The sequence below is a fragment of the Pyrus communis genome, chromosome 17, assembly GCF_963583255.1.
Source record: "Pyrus communis chromosome 17, drPyrComm1.1, whole genome shotgun sequence".
Classification (NCBI taxonomy): domain Eukaryota; kingdom Viridiplantae; phylum Streptophyta; class Magnoliopsida; order Rosales; family Rosaceae; genus Pyrus; species Pyrus communis.
Genome location: NC_084819.1, coordinates 15223755 through 15244676, shown reverse-complemented (window position 1 = coordinate 15244676; position 20922 = coordinate 15223755). Strand labels below are relative to the sequence as shown.

General features: G+C 38.4%; 2 protein-coding genes across 3 annotated transcripts; both read right to left on the bottom strand.

Moving 5' to 3' along the window:
* Positions 1–943: 943 nt before the first annotated feature.
* LOC137723287 (uncharacterized) lies at positions 944–4470 on the bottom strand. The gene is made up of 5 exons (XM_068462442.1): positions 4149–4470; positions 3487–3526; positions 3206–3366; positions 2367–3119; positions 944–1598 (listed from the first exon to the last, which is right to left on the bottom strand). Exons 1-5 carry the CDS (start codon positions 4350–4352, stop codon positions 1263–1265), a joined length of 1494 nt encoding a protein of 497 aa, XP_068318543.1. The 5' UTR covers positions 4353–4470; the 3' UTR covers positions 944–1262.
* Positions 4471–8532: 4062 nt separating this feature from the next.
* LOC137722644 (probable LRR receptor-like serine/threonine-protein kinase At3g47570) lies at positions 8533–12931 on the bottom strand. Of its 2 annotated transcripts, XM_068461693.1 has the most exons (3): positions 12723–12931; positions 9344–12063; positions 8533–9242 (listed from the first exon to the last, which is right to left on the bottom strand). In XM_068461693.1, exons 2-3 carry the CDS (start codon positions 12060–12062, stop codon positions 8806–8808), a joined length of 3156 nt encoding a protein of 1051 aa, XP_068317794.1. In that variant the 5' UTR covers position 12063; positions 12723–12931; the 3' UTR covers positions 8533–8805. The 2 variants fall into 2 exon arrangements, with proteins under 2 accessions (XP_068317794.1, XP_068317795.1); XM_068461694.1 differs by having other exon boundaries at positions 9344–12931.
* Between the last annotated feature and the right edge of the window lie 7991 nt (positions 12932–20922).

Below are 20922 nucleotides of genomic sequence, written 5' to 3'. Positions count from 1 at the left end.
TTCTTCTTTTCAATATCGTTCATATATTAAAAAAAAAAAAAGAACAAAAAAACAAAAAACTATTATTAGACCCACCCCATTGTTTTATTTCTCTACTCAACTTATAACTTGACCCATTATAAAAAGTTAAAAAATTGAAATGTTATTTCTTCACCCACTATTATTCCTAAAATACCCTCTAATTTATATCTAAACTCATTTTCTTTTAATTTATTAGAATGTCATCACCCTGGCCGCACCACCCCCTCAAAACTTCACCCACCCCGGTAAGCAACCAAAACCTTTGACACCTGCTTGGTGGCATCTCCTTTGGGAAGAGAGAAAAATGGGAGAGGGAAGTAGAGAGAGAAACAGGAAGGGAGGAAGAGATAAACGGGAGGGGAGGAAGAGAGAGAAGCACGGGAGAGAGAGAATGAAGACCCTCTCTTTGTCAACGATGGTTGAAATGCAATTTTGATGGAACATAGGTGGACAACAGTGGGGTGGGGGCTGGGTTATGGAGTGGTGGTGGGTGATGAGGAGGGAGATTTTCAGTTTTTCCAGTTTGAGAGAGAGATGGAGAGACGGTGGTGGTGGGCGAAGGGCGTTGTTAAATTGTGTTGGGTGGTGTTGGAGTAGGGTTTTTTTTATTTTCAGTTCTAATTTTAAAATTTTGGAAAATATTTAAATTGATGCACGGACAGTTTAACAATATTGATGGGTGAAAAAAAAAGCGTTTTAATTTCAAGGTTTTATAAGGGATTAATATAAAATGTGGTGAGAAAATAAATCGTGTTGGTAGCATTGGCTGGCTAATCAGTTGATACCATTTCAGACAATGTAAGGAATCGAACTCTCGAGTCTTGACTTATTTCAATCCTGACTCATTTTCCCACCCACCCCCTCCCCGGGGCTCAACCCTAAGGGTAGCATATTTTCAACCAACATCACGTTATGACAGTACTAGAAAGAAGCAACCCAATCCTCACCAAATCAGCATTGTGAAGAAGCTTTACAAAACTTTGTATTTGGAACAAATTCTAATATGCCAAACCAAAAGAATACAAAAACCTGAGCACTCTTACATCACAGGAAAGTGGCAATATTAGTCTCAAACAACTATGTTCATATCATATGCACATATAACAGTTTGCTTATAAGATTGCCTCTCTCTCTCTCCCCCCTCTTTGTAGGCCACCAGAAAACATCAGCTACAAAGCAGGAGAGTTACAGGCTCAATTGAATTCCCTAAATTTCTTCCCGGGTTATCGGCAATGTGCATGCTATTGCAATCTGAAGTTAGACAGAAGGTTCTGCAGCATCTTACGACCCCATTGCATGTCATTGTGCAAGACCTCGTTGATTGGCTCTGAGTCGGACTGTTCTTCCTTTTTAGCAGAATTCTCTTCATTATCATTGATTGCGGCAGCTGTTTCCACTTGAGGTTGGTCATTGCACAAGACCTTATCATTGACTGGCTCTGAGTGGAACTGTTCTTCCTTATTTGCAGGGTGAGGTGTTTGCTTGATTTCATCGTCAAAATTCTCCTCATTAGCGTTGATCATTACATTAGTTACTTCTTGAGGTAAGTCACTGTACTGTTCTTGCTTCTCTTCTAGCTGAATCCATTTGTTTGAGGCCACGAAAAGATAACAGAAAGGAGAACATCAATAATAGCATAATCAAGGGACAAGAACATCTAAATCAAATACTGCTGTTCGGCAACAATACATCGCCTTATGCATGGCAAGGAAAAATTATTCATCATGATCGGCGGTCTAACTTTGATCATAATCATGATTATATGAACTCTTTCATATGTTTTTAGGAATAGGGTCCCTCTACATATGAATAGTTGACCATATGGAAATGCTCATGAATTGCCAGCAGAAACAAAATATATAAACAAAATGCTTGATAGATAATTTGGTGTCATATTCCAGAGTGTTAATAGTTTCGATTTGAATCAGACAGCGCAGTTTCGATTTGCAATAGGAGAATGTTTGGCTCGGGATTTATATTTACAACGTTAATTACACTGCAATGATATTGTGCGAAGCTGGTCTACTTTGTTGGTTAATGATTGTAAGATATAACATGAACTTTTCTTCATGAGAATTTATAGACGATTGCTCAATTTCGATGAAATTAAATAATTGCCTTGCCATACACCATCATCATGAACTTCTCTTCAAGGAAAACATAGATTCCAACAACATACAAGATGAAACCAAAAACTACCTAGTAGTAAAGAATCTCTCCTATAGCCCTGGACAACTTGCAGTTTTACGGAAATGGAATGGATTGTTATTTCAGGGATGAGGTAAATGCAGTACAAGAAGAAACAGAAAAAGATAAAAGATACGTCACTCTCATCAAGCAGTTACCTCTGGCATATTACGATCCTTAGCTTCAAAGGCTCCAACCGAACCATCAAAAGACATCTGTTTGTCGATGCCCTCTTTGTTCGCTTCTTCAGTTGGAACAGGTGGTGAAGGAGTCAGCCCAGGTACCAGAACAGGACCTTCTTCGTAGTTAATTAGACTTCCCTCGATTTGAGTGCTTGAAAGGTTCATTACTGTTGCAGCTCCACCATTATTTCCGAAAATGTTGTCTGCCACCAACAACTCCTTACTTGAGATGGCTGCACAATCCTCGCTCGGAAAAATAACTCTCTCTTCATTAAGCACTGCAGCTCTTGCAGCAACTGGTTCCTCATATGATTCCACATATGCATTTGGCCATTTAGGGGTCACATTCTCTTGTGAAGGAGAACCATTTCCGGCACCAATTTGTTCCTTCCATGGTTCCACTAATGGCTTCTCTGCCGGATCAGTGTTACTATTGGTGATCGTAGGTTCATTGGTTATATTGAAAGCCAGTTCATCATTCGGCTGTGTCAGGTTCTCATCCACAATCAACATATCTGCATTAGCATTGGAACCATCGCTTTCATCTGAAACTCGATCTTCCTCTATTATTTTCTGAAGCTCAGCATCTGCCCAGTCTTCACAAACAGTGATCGCATTCTTAGTTTCCCAGGTCTGGAAAATCCGATCAGGGCCAGGCTGCCACGAGATATTCCCTGTGCTTTCTTTTAGTATGAACTTGAACTGAATCGATTTCCCAACTGGTATATCCTAATCAAACACAAAGACTTACATTAAACCACAAATCCGGTATTCACCTAACAAAAAAATTGCACTTGTTGGTAGATTTCACTCACCATCTCAACAGTCCACACATTCCCATCCGACCAGTTCATCGGTATTGCGCTTGCAGGATCCCACAAACCGAACATAGGATCATCCCCCACAATGAGGAACTCCTGACCGAACGAGCACTCTTTCTGCAACTGGAATTTCACATGAATAGTTTTTGTATGATCTGCACAACATGGCATTGTCAGTAAGATTAATATGCCCATATATACAAACATAGACACACACACACACACACACACACATATATATATATATTATTTTAAAAGAAAAGGCAAGAACTTACATGCTTCCTGCATTTGAGAATCTGCAACCTCCAATTCTGTCTGCAAAGAGAGTGCTCAGAAATCAGATATGGAAACAACTTCTTCAAAGAAATATTTTAAATTATGACAACATTCCTAAAGAATGAAAACAAATTATTAGACTGATCATAAATCTTAGACAATCATATTGCTTTGAGTATATATAATATATATACACACATACATTATAATATACATACATATATATATATATATATGTATATATTGTACATCCGATTACACTGCATGATTGATTCTCTGATACAAAATGCTTCAAGAACAAGATTAAAAATAAATTAAACGAATAAAATGATTATATAATCTTCAATGCATCATAAAGCTGCCAATTAATAATCTACTCCAAAATAAATAAACATACAAAAAACAAAAACAAAAAATAAGAATCTAGCCCCAGCCCAAAAAAGCAAGATTCCAAACTTTCCCAACCCGAAAAAGCAAGATTCCAAACTTTCTTGGCAACCCAAAGAAAAGAATGATCACAAAAAGCAAGAACAACATCACATTCTAGAATTTTTGAAAACAGAGAAAACAAAAATGGAAACTTCACCAAAATTTCAAAAAACAAGAAACGAAATAACTGAAATTACGAAAGGTTTTCAGAAAATCGAAAAAAAGATTCCACCTGGGTTTTTGACGAGAGGCAAATGAGTGGTCTGATGGGCTTGCTCTGTTTCAGAAAACACACCAAATTCAAGAACCGGAAATTCTCGCTGCTTCTCTTTGGCCTGAGAAAACAAGGTTCAAGCTTGCGGAGAAAGACATTTTCTCCGCCGACCCACTTCTTCTCTGCCGCCACCCTCGAACTCGGACTCGACAGGGTTCTCATGACTCGGTCACTGACTCACTGAATCAACCCTCCCGAGTTGCTCTTGCACTCAAAGTTTGTTGCTTTCTGGATTTCCACAGAGAGAGCGAGAGAGTATTGGGTTGTTTGCTAGTGGGGGTCTCTGTCACTTTTTCCTAATGAGCAATCGAGTTCTAGTGGTATATATAGCGGTGGGTCCTCGTGGGGAGATAAAGGATCGGATCCGTTGCCACGTGTAGCTTGGGGACACGTCATCGGTAATTTGGGTTGAATTGAATCGAATCTTGCTTTGCAACCCCAACCAACTGTTTTTTTAACTGTTTGAGCATCATATACTCCGTGATGACTGCTTTTTCAGATCGGACAATCTCAACCCTTAATTTGTTTTAGTGTCAAATGGTAAGCACGAAAAAAGTGGCAAACGTTACGTTGGTGTGCCTAAATAGGTTTAAGTTGAACTAGTAACTAGTAACTTTCACTCATCTATCATTACTAATAATTTAAACATTTTGGATGCCTAATTAATTCCTGTTAAGTGTTGGATGAATTTGGAATGCTGGATGCGCATTGAACGAGTTTTATATCTCGTATTCGTTAGATGTGCACCAAATAAGTTATAAATCTAATATTTGCCAACAACAACCTATTCTTCACCAACTTCAACTTTGAAACTCATCGATGATGGATGAGATTGAGTTGGTGAATGTTCAAGAGAGTCAGCTGACTTGGCTGAAAGGTAGAAGTTGCAGGGATAGTTTGAATAGAAAAGTTGGATTCCTGAAAGAGGCGTCTCTTTGGAATTTAGATACCACCTCCTTGAAGGAGATCCAATTATAAGAGATTTAGAATTCAATTCTTGATTTTGAGTGGATCCCACCTTTACTTGTTACTAAAATGTTGATAAACGCTCGAATGCTTCAAGAAGTATAATTTACTTTATTTCTATTTCATTCCGGTTTCATAAACACGCCATTAGGTTTGCATTCTTTATAGGGGCCTTGTGAATATTTGTGGCTGATGAATCAAGGGTAGAGTAGATAAACAAAAAGGGAAAATGCCTAATGCCTATCAAGTTTTGGATTGAATATTTTGGGAGATTCGAACGTCATTCGACTCATTGCATTAATCCAACTTTCATATGACAAAAATTGTGGATTTTTCGGTTACTTGCTGGTTGAAAGAAAGACATAATAAGCCTTGGTTGCAGAATTTGACAGTGATCGAGAGGTATCACTTGCTAGTTGAAAGAAACCGTAATGTGCCAATGGTCTTGTCGCCCTGTTGATGAAGATCTTTATCATATTGTGCATTGTACCGAGACAGTTTACGATAAAACATCACACTTGCTATCCTATATATTGGCAAATGCAAGTTGGCGTTAGTATTATGTAATTAGTCGTGAGAAGCTGATTCCTCTATCCAACACCCTCTATGCTATGCTAAGTAGCAAATCTAGATCCTCTATTGCACTTTGATAGCAAGTTTGATTCTCTCTTCCGATGTTGAAGGTTGTTAAAACATCAAGTAGCTCTTATTTTAGTGGTATTTCTCCTTCTGATATTGAGAACGATCATAGGTTCAAATTATGTCTCTCGATCTATAAAAAGTAACTTGTTAGAATAATATAATGGATAAATGATAACTTTTACTTAGCATATACAAGACTTACCATTGATCAATATTTTTTTTAAGTAAATGGGCTAATAACCCGACAAAAGGAAAATTACAAAATAACGTCGCGGGAAATATAATATGATGCATGTACTTATTGTGAGATGAATTTTGTTGTTAAGGACTTGGCCAACCCGAGCTTCTCTCATCTTTCTAGTTCAGTTCACTCTAAGTATGCTCCATCTTCTCATAAGCAGTTATTATCGTTTAATATTTCTGAAATAGCCTGGCCTTAGCAATATTTAAATGTCTTTGATAAACAAGAAAACCTCCAAAACTCATCCCTTATCCCTACAGGTCTTCACTTGATCACATAAAATTTTGGAAATTTATTTATTTAAAAATAGTTGTAGTAGAGTTTACTCTTTGGACAGTTACTGTGTCACGCGACCCAGCTGATGGTCATTTATTGGTAATTTATAAATATTAAAAACTGTTCAAAAATTCATGGTAAATGGGCCATAGGCCTTGGTTTCCGCCTGGGTTACCGGGTTGTCATCGACCCGAGGAAAATTAAAATACTAGTTAGCTGGACCTGGTCTTGGATTGGGTTGGGTTGGGTTGGGTTGGCTGAAAATATTATTTGATTTTTGGGTCGGAATATATATATATATATATTTTTTAATACTTTGATATTTTTACATTAAAGGGATGTGAAGTTCGGTTAAGCCACACAATGAGTAGCCTAATTTGGTCTTGAATTCCTCATCCATGAGATTTGAATCTAAGACCTCTCACTTTCAAATAAAGAGGAATATCACCAGATCGTAATATTGAATGGTTTTCGGGTCGGATTTTAGACAGGGTGACTTGCATTCTTTGCCTCTAGTTGAGGCAACTTTCTTCTCCCAGTCAATTACTCAATGAGTCAGAAAGTTGAATTTTCTCACACATGAAAAAGTGTGCATTTAAGTTATATATAAATAAGAGTCGTTAAATTTAATTAGATCAAACAATTTAGTTGCTCACATGTGCAACATAAATTTGTACTTTTGATGTACACTAGAGAAAACTTCGTGAGAAAGTGCCAGTAATTTTCTTTGGCTTGTTAGCCAAAATGATTCATGAGATTTGCATAACACATCACTTTGGTTCCTGAAATTTGAAATCAATAGAAGTGGTCATTGAGATTGTCCACCATTAATCATTTTAGTCATTCCGTGCAAAATTATGTTAAATAAGGATCAAAGTAACAAATATACCCTCAATTTAATAAACAATGGGCCAAAATGATTTAATAAAAATTAAGGGTATTTCAGCCATTCTATTCTTATTTATGGAGATTTTTCAATGAAGGACTAGTACGATTGATGGTGGACAAAATCAGAGACTAATTCTATTGATTTTAAATCTCAATGACCAAATTGAGGAGTTATGCAAATCTCATAGACTATTTTGACTAAAAAGTCTACTTTAGATGGCTAGAAGAGCCTTCTGGGCCTACAATACACAAAACCCATTAGATATGAAATCTTGATAAAGCCCACTACTAGCTTGCTAGCACACGTTTGTTACTGAGAAAAAGATATAGGCCCAAATCAACCCCTCTAGGAAAGGAGATAAGAAAAGGTTTCAATTAAACTTTGGTTTACTTTACTTATAAGTGTAAGGTATAGAGTTCGACTTATATGGATGACGTAAAAGGAAAAATGTGAAATATGTCGAGTGAGGGTTTGATTGGTTCCCACTTTGTCTTTTTCAGAAATTTCAGTCAATCCTCTAACTCAATTTCTTTTTATTTTCTCTACAATTTAACATCCAACGCATGCATAGCATGTGACATCCTTATAAGATTTTTTTTTTTTTTTTTTTTTGACAAACCAAAATTAACTTTTAAAGTTATAGGCTATTACACCGTTGACCCCTCCATCCATCAAACACAAAAAATTAACTATCATCAATCAAATGAGATTCATTATTCAACATGGTACAACGTCCATTGGTGCAAAACATGAGAAATTTCAATACTACACCCAAATAATAAAGTATAACTTGGCGATGGAAGGTCAATGATGTGAGAATTCGTAACTCTATGAGTTATTTTGACAATTTTAGAAAAATATATATCAAAACTACTACATGCCTCAAAAACGCATATCCAAAGAGGGTGCATGCAAGAAATAAATATGATTAAACATAGCATAAGTAGCTTTGTTAGACAGGCTGTCATATAATCGTTCCCATTAGTAGATACTAGGTGGTATCAAAACATGAAATGAATGTGATGTAAGTTACAGAGAACTTTATTGAAGGAGAAAACAAGGGTGTGTGTGCAAGAAATGAAATAAGCCTAGTAATAAAGAATTTGCGCATTTTTTGGAGTTCTAGACAGGGTTTCGCGCGTGACTAAATTTCTAAATCTTGAATAAATAGTATGGGCTAGACTCTACCATCTTAATCCAAATGTCTCAAATATTCGGGAATTCAATACCGAAAGAAGCAAGTTTGAATGGAAAGTTGCAACTGATTTTGAGGTTTACAGAAAGTTAACAAGCGATATATTCAGTGGGGAAAGAATATCGAGCTCGGGACCAACTAACGAATATGTTTACAAAAGATAGACATAAAAATTCAGAAGCTCACATCGTCTGCTTGAACTGAATATATAACGTGTAATCTACAAAGCAAGAGAAGAAACAAAAAAAACACACGACTGCAATGCCTTCTAATACGAAGCAGATTGGTTTTAAATTAAAAGACATTTCGAAAGAAAATTAGAGCTGACGTATAACGAACTGTGGAAGAATAGCTTGCAGATATATGGGGATGCATGTTTAAATTAGGCAACATACTTACTTGAGCATCAGTAGCGTGTTCGTCTTCGATTGAGGTATGATTCTCTAATTGCCTTCAGTTTGTTAACAACAAAATTCATTGGCATCCGCTCTTTGGGCGATATTGAAGAGCATGCGAGCCCTATTTCCATCACAGAAACCAAGCACTCCTCCAATCTTTTCGCTTGGGCTGAGCTCCGATCTTGATATTTTGTAATTGGTCCTTCTTGTATTTCATTGTTGTATTCTTCATCATCACCATCCGGATCATATATTTCAAGGAGCAATGAACGGTCAACAACGTCCATGACATGGTCTGGCAACGCCATGGCTGTGAAACGGTGAATGCTTTGACCATCTATAAACATGTCATCGGTAGGGCTTTTTCCTGTGAACATTTCTAGCAGCAGTATCCCGTAGCTATAAGTATCTCCGAGTATAGAAACTTGGCCTCCCATGGCATACTCTGCCAATGGATACACAAAAGAATGCCATAGTCAAATGACCTTTTGGATTTAGGTCTTGTTTCAGAGTTGGCTCAATAAAGAAAATGATAGAAACTCATACCTGGAGGAATGTAGCCTATGGAACCTTTTAGACCTGCTGACATTGTTTGACTTGCGGCAAGATTGTTCGAATTTGAAGCTTCCAAAAGGAACCTTGCTAATCCAAAGTCACCAACATGGGCTACCATGTCTTCATCAAGAAGCACATTGCTTGGCTTTAGATCACAGTGAACAATAGGCGTTTCACATTGGTAGTGTAGATAATCTAATGCAGAAGCAACATCAATTGCAATATCTAGTCTTTCGGTAAGGCTCAATATTCTCTTTGTTTGAAATTGCTCATCACCTTTGGGATGAATCCACGGATCTAGACTTCCATTTTCCATGAACTCAAAAACTAGACTTTTGAAGTCATTACCTTGATTGTCAATGCTTGAGCATGCAGTTATGATCTTGAGGAGATTACGGTGCCTTATACTTTTCAGAGTTTTGCATTCATCAATAAAGCTCTTGGAAGCTCCTGGTTGTTGAAGGTTCAATACCTTAACAGCAACTATTGCTGCATCACTTGACAGTACCCCTTTGTAAACAGAACCAAAACTTCCCGAACCAATCAGATTGTCCATAGAGAAACCATTAGTTGATTCAGAGAGTTCAGAGTACGAGAGACCTGATTTCCAGTCCTCATAAGAACGTAAAGTCACAGGTTTGCGTCTTGATCTTTTCACCATTGAACAAGCAGCAATAAAGCACGATACAACAATTATGAGTGCAAGAGAAGAAGCTATAGGGATGACTACTTTCAGGGCAAGTAGTCCTCGAGTTGAATGGGGCTTTTTGCATGCAGGTAGACGCAATTGTGGGATGCCACCACAGAGCCTATCATTTCCAAGAACTGACACGCCACTTGCGTTCAAAAATATCCCTTCTTTAGGTAATTCACCCTCAAAATTATTATGAGAAAGATTAAGTTTCTCAAGTAATGTAAACTTGCCTAGAAATTCAGGAAGCTGCCCAGATAAGTTATTGCCCGAAACATCTATTTCTTCCAAGCTTCTTAATTTTTTAAGAGATTGAGGAATTATTCCCTCAAATTTATTACCTTCTAAATGCAGGCGCACCAACATTATACAACTACCAAGAGTTTGTGGGATTTCACCTGATAACTTGTTTTCTGATACATCTAGCTCTGCGAGATTTACCAAATCACCCACTTCGGATGGTAGTGAACCAGTCAAAGAATTGTGAGACATGTTCAAAGAAATGGAAAGGGATGAAAGCGCAAGCAGCTGTTTAGGTATGGAACCAGATAGATTGTTATGAGAAAGGTAAAGTAGCAGTAGAAATTGGCAGTTGGCAAGACTTGGAGGGATGCTTCCCTCGAACATATTCCAGTCCAAGTAGAGGTTTGTCAATGCAGACAAGTTACCCAGGGAGGGAGGAATTGGCCCAGAAAGTTTGTTTCTATTCAGATACAACTCCACTAATTTCTGAAGCTTCCCAATTGTATCAGGGACAGTACCACCAAAATTGTTATGTTCTAGTACTAGGGCTGTCAAGTTCACAAGATTTCCAATACCCTCAGGGATGACTCCATGTATCATATTATCCCCCAGAGTAAGAGTAATTAGTTGGGTTGACTGATTGGCTATCGATCCTGGCAGTTCTCCTCCAAAACGATTACCATAAAGACGTAAAGTCTCCAAACGAGTACAATTAGCCAAGAAAGTAAGAAAATTCAAGTCACCGGGTTTTCCACTTCCTAGTCTATTTTTTTCAAAGTTTAGCCAAACTAAGCTCCGTAAGCTTCCAAGATTTTCACCGTGGAGTGCCCCAGTGAGAGAATTTCCGAACACATCAAGCCTCTCAAGTCTAGAAGCATTTCCAAATGAGACAGGAACACGCCCTGTGAACTTGTTGGCACCAGCGAAAAACCCTATGAGATTAGGAAGAGTATTGCCCACATTTGGTGGTATCTCTCCTTGCAGCTGGTTCTCAGGAACATCGAAAAAGTTTATGGAAGAAATATTATAGATTGAAGAAGGGACCGTACCAGATAAATTATTCGCCTGAAGTGAGAATATCTCCAAGCTTGTTAGACGCCCGAGTTCCTTAGGTATGATTCCTTGTAAATTGTTTCTGCCAAGATAAACAGTTTTCAAATAAGAAAAGTTTCCTACCCAATAAGGGATGGTTCCGGTGAGATTGTTGTAATCAACCCATAGATGGTTTAAGTTCAACAACAAGCTGAGTTGGTCAGGAATCGACCCAGTAAGCTTGTTGAAATAAATACTGAGCACTTTTAGTTGGGTACAATAAGACATATTGGTTGGAATTTTTCCGCCGAAGGAATTGTAAGACAGGTTGAGATATTCCAAGCTTCTTAATCGGCCGATTTCTTGCGGAATTTCACCATGGAAGCCGTTGCTTGTAAGGTTAATCCCAGTAAGATAAGTGAGGTTTCCAATAGAAGGGGGTAAGGAGCCTACTAAATTTTGAGAATTCAACTTCAATGTCAGGACTCTTTTGTTGGAATTGTTACATGTAACACCTCTCCAGCCACAGAAATCGGTGGAATCATTCCATGAGCTCATGATATTTTGAGGATCTTCAGTGATCCTTTTCTTGAAGTCTAGCAGTGCCAGTCTGTCGGATTCATTTCCGAAAGTACTGCTTGACAGTGCTGCAGGTTCCAGACCTTTGCTCATGTATAAAAGAATGAACCCATGAAGGAATTTAGACAAAATCTGCTTCCCATCGTGCATAGATGAATGCTTCATCCTGTTTGAAATACCGATAAAAAAACAGCAACCAAGTTTGTATACATGATTAGGACAGAGTCATGGAGAGGAATTCAACAAAGACCAGCATTCACGTCCTATACGGCGTTAGGAAAACTTGTGAGACAGAAAATTTAGATCTCATTTCCCAGTTCTAATTGCTTTCGAAAATTTCGCAAGGACTAGACTAATTGTAGGGTTATTCTATGATGCGAAAAATGATTATAGTGATTTGGTTGAATATGAATGTGGATTTTGTTTTCAATTGGTTTGTGGAGATTAGATTTCTAGTCGAGAAGCAATTAAGACTTATATGCGTATTTCTTGCATCTGCAGAACTAGTCAAGAAGGTGAAGTGTCATAGCCGAGAGATCAAATATCAATCATGTTGTCTACTCTTATTGTAAACGATTAATATAGTATGTTAGTTAATATGAACAACGTGACGATGTGATAGTCAAATTCAAATATTTAATGTGCAAAATGTTCTAAGAAAAACTAGTGTGAGTAGTCCTAACCACAACACTTTCATATATTCATGTATTATATTAAAGACAAACAATCGTCAACAATGCACCGAAATTCAATTGCCCGAAAATATATCAAAATTGTTTTAGTTGAAATTTATCAGAAATAAGCAAAGATCATAGAAAAACTGACCTAAATGATGAGTTAGTGCCTGATTGAAATACTCAGCTGGGGGAAGGGGAGATCATGCCTTCAACATTTTGCAGTCTGCAGCAGCTATAAATTTGTGATTTTTTCCGTTCTTGTTTGCTAGAAATAAAAAATCTGAGTTTCTGAAAGCTTGGTACCACTGCTGCTATTAATCTTGATCTTAAATTGTTCGTCGGTTGATTACGATAAGATAAGCGTGATCCACTGATTTATTCTGGATGCTATTTTTTTTGTTAAAAAGGGCTGCTGATGTTGACAACAGTTGCTATCTGCCAACATGGATATTGTCAACATCAGTTACTACCTATTATAAATATTGTCAAGTGGGGTGGGAAATGTAGTTAATACTAGCCGCCCAAATTATAGAGTCTTTAGATATTAGTTGTATAGATTGTGATATAAAGAGGTCTTAAGGGAGACAAAGGAATATACAGAAAATTGACCACAAACCCATTATTTCTGAGATGGTATTAGAGCAGTCGATCATGATGACTGACTTCACGAACGCTTCATCCTGTTCGAAATACAGATAAAAAAATCATATAACACAGACTACTAGTCAAGATACAGATAAAAAAAAATCATATAACACAGACTACTAGTCAAGAAGGTGAAGTGTCATTAGTGACGAAGCCAGAAATTGTTGGGGATTGTAAAATTTAAATGTGAAAAAGGTTTTAAAAAAATGTAGACAACCAAATCCTTTTAGATATTAGACAATATTAATGTCATTCATAATTTATCAATACAAACAAGTTATAATGGTTACCGACGGGGTTTCATATCAGAAAACGCCGCATAATAAGCTCATTATCAATAAAAACAAAAACATTTCTCTCAATGTTAAGAACAAAGCTATCACTCAATCATTGATCTCCTATTTTGTATGCAATGATGTTTTGACAATATTCATAGCAGAAAACGGTCTTAAAGTCATTTACATCATTTCCTCACAAATTTTTTGTACATCATGAAACAAGTACTCAAACTCAACATCTCTCAACTTTAAAAGAAAATAAGAGAAAATAATTTAAAACTCTGGAAATAATAACAAGAATTAAAAAAGGAACAAAGCTTAGCGGTTTAAAATAATAAAGGAGCTCATGCTCTCACCGAATAACATGGTTCTAAAAAACGCTAGGCCTTAGTTGGGCGGTAGACTAGAGTCTAGCGCCTAGGCGACTAGCTAGGTAGAACTTAGGCGGATGGTTAGGCAGACTAGACGGATTTAATAAATTTAATATAAATGATATATACACACACACACACACACATACACTAAAAGAGAAAATGAACTGAAGCACTATTTATAAGCACAATGTTGTTCCGATTTTAGCCCCTATTTTTTCCCCTTTTTTCAACTTTGCCATTTTGCCTTGCTGTCAAGTGCAGCAGCATTCTGAAACACATGGGATCCCGTTCCATCGACATTTAATCGAATCGATCTCAAGTGTTAAGGTTTTAGGGGTTCGGTCTTCAAATTTCGGCGAATTTTTTTCGTCTGAACACCGGTGACAAAATTGTTGTTTGGTTGTCAAGAAAATATGTAAAAAAAATGATATCCCTCTCAACATATTTAGATAATTTCATTGGATAAATTCGTCCATGCACCTTAAATTTTATGTTTGCTTAGTATATGTTTTTCATAATTAGATCATATCAAGCTCCATTCACATCCACTTCTATTCCTAAGAGCCCGTCTTTTGTCAATGGCGACAAAGGAGGCTAGGCTTGAAGCCAAACCAGAACCAAAAGAAATTGAATAGAGTTTTGAACCTCTTATCAAATACAAGGTAATTAAAACTAAAATATCCTTTTTATGAACACCAATCAGCTTCTTTGCCCGCTAGGTCCATTGTTCTTCATTTTGAATGTCTTTCGATGGATATTTGAGGTTAGAGATTTAATACTCCTCAATTTGGGATTTTGGTGTTGTAGATTTTGCAACAGTAGTTGCATGGAAGGCAGGGAAGCCATTGGTGATGGAGAGGGTGAAGTTTGCTCCACCTAAGGCCATGGAAATGAGGGTAAAGGTCAAATATACCTCAGTTTATCACACAGAACTCTACTTCTGCCGAAGGTTAGCAATAATAGCTACTACATACATATAATATACATAATATATACATATACGTGTGTGTGTGTGTGTGTGTGATTTTATATGATTAACCTTTGAGAATTGCAGATTTGTAAACTATGAGTAGAGTTTTCTAGGCACATTTACTTCGAGTGAATACATTGGTGTTCATTTTAGCCGTCTTTCCAAAATTAAGCCCCTTGCTCAGTTGGACAAAGTTTGCATCCTCAGTTGTGCCTCTTTCTCAATGCTTTAGAGCCTTGAATTATGCATCCTAAATTGATACTACATATTGATTTGTTTGCATTATACTGGATATTTTGTTTTTTAATATCAGGTTTGGGTGCCCCTCTGAATGTAGCTAGACGAAAAAGTCCCTGTAACGTCTGTAACTTCTGCAGTCCCTGTAACTTCTGAAGCTTCCCAATTCCATCGGGGACACGACCACCCAAAAAGTTTCCTTCCAGTCCTAGACTGGTCAGATTTACAAGATTTCCCATGTCATTGGGGATGCTGCCATGCATCAAATTTGACCCCAAAGTAAGAATTCTCAGTTGCGTAGAAAGGTTGGCTACTGATCCGGGCAATTCTCCTCCAAAATAATTTCCCATAAGACCCAACACCTCTAGACTCGTACAATTAGCGAGGAGACCAAGAAAATCCTTGCCACCAGTTATCCCCCTTGCTAGTCTGTTTTCATCAAAGTTCAGTCTAACTAAGCTTTGCAAGGTTGCAAGGTTTTCAGCAGGGAGTGTCCCGGTGAGACCATTTATAGCAAAATCAAGCACTTGCAGTCTAGAAGCATTTGCCAATGATAGTGGAATAGTTCCGGTGAACTTGTTGACCCCACCGGCAAATACTTCGAGATTAGGAAGCGTAATGCCGACATCTGGTGGTATCTCTCCGTGCAGCTGGTTTGAAGCAACAGTGAAATAGTATATGGATGATATATTATAGAGTGAAGCAGGTACCGTACCAGACAAATTATTTCCCCACAGTACAAACCTTCTCAAGTTTGTTAGACGTCCTAGCTCATTGGGTATGTTGGTATTTGACAGTTTACTAACTCAATACCAAAATATGTGGGTGATAAGTTTACAAACTCTATCACACCTCTTTCACTTTGCACTCTCAAATAAAATTGGACAAAGAAAGAAATAGAGAAAGGAGGGAAGCAACAAGCTTTGGCAAAACACTTGGACTTTGATATATGAAAAAGGTTTACAAACTATTGGAATAAGAAAGCTTACAAGCTTCTTCACAATTGGAAGTGGGATTTGGATGGGATGATTTACAATGCTTGAGAGCTTGGGTATTTATAGCAAACCAAATGATTAAACTAAGATTATTTATTACCACACAAAACACATTAATTGCACCTAATAATTTTTATTCAACCATACCTAACATTGCCTAACTTTCAATGCCTAACTTTGACATTGATTTTCAACAATGGCTAGCACCAACTTGTTTTGAGTTGAATTTCCAACACACCTCCTCAAATCAAAACGCCTTCATTCCTAGCATTTCACGCAGTAGTCGGAATGTTTCAATTGGCAATGGCTTTGTGAAGATGTCTGCCACTTGTTCCTTGGTGTGACAGTAGACAAGTTCAATTGTCTTTTGCTTCACATGGTCCCTTAGAAAATGGAACCTGGTATCAATGTGCTTGCTCCTTCCATGTTGAACAGGATTCTTTGCAAGTTTGATTGCAGACACGTTATCTACGTGAATCACAGTCGATTCCACTTGTGGATGACACACTGACTTCAACAGATTTCTTAACCAAATTGCCTCACACACGGTTGAGGCTACAGCAACATACTCGGCTTCACATGATGACAAAGCAACAATTGATTGCTTCTTTGAAGTCCATGAGAAAGCTGTTGATCCTAGAAAAAACACATAGCCAGTTGTGCTTTTCCTTTCATCTTGGTCACCTCCCCAATCACTATCTGAATAACCAAATAATTTTGCATCTTCACCAAAATTATAAAATAGACCATAGTTTAGAGTACCTCTTATGTACCTCAAAATTCTCTTGGCGGCCAGCCAATGAGACTCCCTTGGTGTTTCCATGTATCGACTCACGAGTCCAACACCATAAACTATATCAGGTCTTGTGATTGTAAGGTACCTTAGGCTTCCAACGAGGCTTTTGTACACTGTTGAGTTTACAAACTCACCCTCTCCTCCTTTGGACAGCTTCAATCCAGTTGCGACTGGGGTATTGACAGTGTTGCACTTGTCCATATTGAACTTCTTCAATATGTCTCTCATGTACCTTTGTTGAGAGATGTAGATACCATCACTTTCTTGCTTCACTTTTATGCCAAGAAAGTATGACATTAATCCATTGTCAGTCATCTCGAATTCACTGAACATGGATTGCTTGAACTCATGGAACATTGCCTCATTGTTTCCTGTAAACAATAAATCATCTACATAGAGACAAATAATTAAGAACTCCCCTTTTTCACCATTCTTCATGTAAACTGAATGCTCGTATGGACATTTCTGAAATCCATTTTGGTGAAGGTAGTTGTCGATCCTTGAGTTCCAAGCTCGTGGTGCTTGCTTGAGGCCGTACAAAGCCTTCTTCAAACGATACACCTTATCTTCTTCTCCTTGTACTTGGAAGCCTTCCGGTTGTTCCACGTACACTTCTTCCTCAAGTACTCCATTAAGGAAGGCTGACTTGACATCTAGTTGATAAATTTTCCATTTATGATGTGCGGCAAGAGAGATTAGCAATCTTACCGTGTCAAGTCTCGCAACTGGAGCATAGACTTCATCATAGTCCACTCCATACTTCTGTTTGTAGCCCTTTGCTACAAGCCTTGATTTGTATCGATCCACACTCCCATCTGCAGTGCGTTTGATCTTGTAAACCCACTTGACACCAATAGCCTTCTGATTTGGTGGGAGTTTTGTCAGCTCCCAAGTGTCATTCTTCTCGATGGCATGGATCTCTTCTTCCATGGCTTTCTTCCAACAATCTTCTTCCACAGCTTCATTGAATGAGAAAGGCTCGTGGTCTGCATACAAGCAGAAAAGGTTGGTTTCTTCTTCTTCTTCTTGTCCATAAATCTCTGTGAGACTCCTTAACCTCACTGGAGTTGAGGAGCTGCTTTCCTCACTAGATGTAGGACCACTCCTTGCAATTCTGTGCACTGGAGTTGTTGTGATTGTTTGAGCAGGCTGTTGCTCAATCGGTGGTACAACTTCTGGTTCTTCAAAATCAGTGGAGACGATCTTCTCTTTACTGACTTCTTTGTTGTTCCACGTCCATGTCTCTTCCTCACTGAAGATGACATCTCTACTAACCACTAGTTTGCCAGTTAGTGGGTTGTAGAGCTTGTATGCCTTGGACTCTTCACTATAGCCCACAAACACACACTTCTCACCTCTATCATCAAGTTTCCTCCTCTTGGCTTCTGGAACTTGAGCATATGCAACACACCCAAAAATTCTTAGGTGTGTAACATTCGGCTTGTATCCACTCCAAGCCTCTTGTGGTGTCATCCTCTTGACACTCTTTGTTGGACATCGATTCAACAAATAAATCGAACAAGCTACAGCTTCTGCCCATAACTCTTTTGGCAAATTCTTCTCCTTAAGCATGGACCTTGTCATGTCAAGGATGGTTCGATTCTTTCTTTCGGCTATCCCATTTTGCTGTGGGGTATAGGCAGCAGTAAGTTGATGCCTAATTCCTTGCTCCTTGCAGTATGCTTGGAAAGCATTGGAGGTGTACTCTCCACCTCTATCTGATCTCACAGCCACAAGCTTGTGGTTACTTTCTGCCTCTATGAGTGCCTTGAACTCCTTGAAAATTTTTAGGGCAGCTGACTTCTCCTTGAGAAAATAGACCCAAGTCTTTCTACTGAAATCATCAATGAAGGTAATAAAATACCTATTACCTCCATAAGACATGGGATCCAATGGACCACATATATCTGTGTGCACCAACTGCAGTGGTGCCTTTGCTCTCCATGTATCACCAACAGGGAACGATAGTCGTGCTTGCTTGCCAAGCACACAACCTTCACATACTTGGCGTGTGGCTTCAATCTGGGGTAGACCACGAACCATTCCTCCACTTGACAGCAACTTTAGGCCATTGAAATTAAGATGGCCAAATCGAAGATGCCATTTCCATGACTCATCTTCCATTACACCGATGTTGCAGCTTCCAATCTTTGTGTTCAAATTCAACGGAAACATCCGGTTCTTTGACATTCGAACACGTGCAATAAGCTTTCTCCTTGCATTCCTGAGAGTGAGAAGCATGTTCTCCATATGTATAATGTACCCTTTCTGGAGCAGTTGACCAATGCTCAGAATGTTGCTCTTCATACCTGGTATGTAGTAGGTATCGGAGATGTATTCTTCTCTTCCATCCTTCTGGATGATCTTGATTTTCCCTTTGCCTTCAACTGGCAACTTTGAGGAGTCACCAAGACTTACAGATCCATAGGCCCCTTCTTTGAGTTCGGCAAAAAACTCATTCTTTCCACACATGTGATTGCTTGCACCAGAGTCCAAATACCAAACATCTTGTTGGCTACTGGAATCATGGTGTGCTAGTAAGACTGTAAGTTCTTCATCAGTATTTCCACTTGATTCTGCCATGTTGACATGCTCACCATTTTTATGTGAACATTCATTGGCATAATGTCCATATTGCTTACAGTTGTGACACTGGATATGCGCCTTTCCTCGAGTAAATCTCCACTCCTGAGACTGACCTTGATTTTGTGCATAGCCTCGACCTCTTCCTCGGGCTCGTCCTCGGCTACGGTTGGATGAGCTCCCACGACGTGAGTTCCACTGCCCACGACCTTTATTTGGTTTGTCAATATTCAACTTTGACTCCAAAGCTTGCTCTAGCGTTGTGGGGCTTGCATTCTTCTGAATGCGTTGCTCGTGAACTAGGAGGGATCCTAGTAGCTCTTCTGCGCTCATCACCTCCAAATCCTTGGATTCCTCAATGGCAGTCACCACATGCTCAAACTTAGATGTGAGTGACCGGAGTATCTTCTCCACAACTCGTACTTCATCGAGTCTCTCGCCATTTCTCCTCATCTGATTTACTATCACAATGAGCCTTGAGTGATAGTCGGAGATGCTCTCCCCTTCATTCATATGAGCAGTTTCAAAATCTGCTCGAAGTGATTGTAACCTTACTTTCTTGACTCGATCTACTCCTTTGTAGATTGTACTGAGTGTATCCCATACTTGCTTGCTCGTTGTTGCTTCTGCAACCTTCTCGAACGTTGAATCTTCCAAACCCTGGTATAGAAGATACAGCGCCTTTTGGTCCTTCTTTCGTAAGTCCTTGAGAGTGTTCCTTTGATCCGCAGTATATACGGCTTCTTGCTCGGCAGTGGGTACAACATACCCACTACTGACAACTTCCCATAGCTCCTGTGATCCAAACAATGCTTTGAATTGGATGCACCATCTTTCATAATTTTCTTTCTTCAATGTGGGAACTTGGAGTTGCACTAAGTTGGACGCCATAACTGCTGCACCTGCCAGAATGGTATTCTGGCTCTGATACCAATTGTTGGTATTTGACAGTTTACTAACTCAATACCAAAATATGTGGGTGATAAGTTTACAAACTCTATCACACCTCTTTCACTTTGCACTCTCAAATAAAATTGGACAAAGAAAGAAATAGAGAAAGGAGGGAAGCAACAAGCTTTGGCAAAACACTTGGACTTTGATATATGAAAAAGGTTTACAAACTATTGGAATAAGAAAGCTTACAAGCTTCTTCACAATTGGAAGTGGGATTTGGATGGGATGATTTACAATGCTTGAGAGCTTGGGTATTTATAGCAAACCAAATGATTAAACTAAGATTATTTATTACCACACAAAACACATTAATTGCACCTAATAATTTTTATTCAACCATACCTAACATTGCCTAACTTTCAATGCCTAACTTTGACATTGATTTTCAACAATGGCTAGCACCAACTTGTTTTGAGTTGAATTTCCAACAGGGTATGCTTCCTTGAAAATTATTGACAGGAAGCAATAGAATTTCCAAATATGAAAAGTGTCCAATCCAGGCTGGGATAGTTCCGG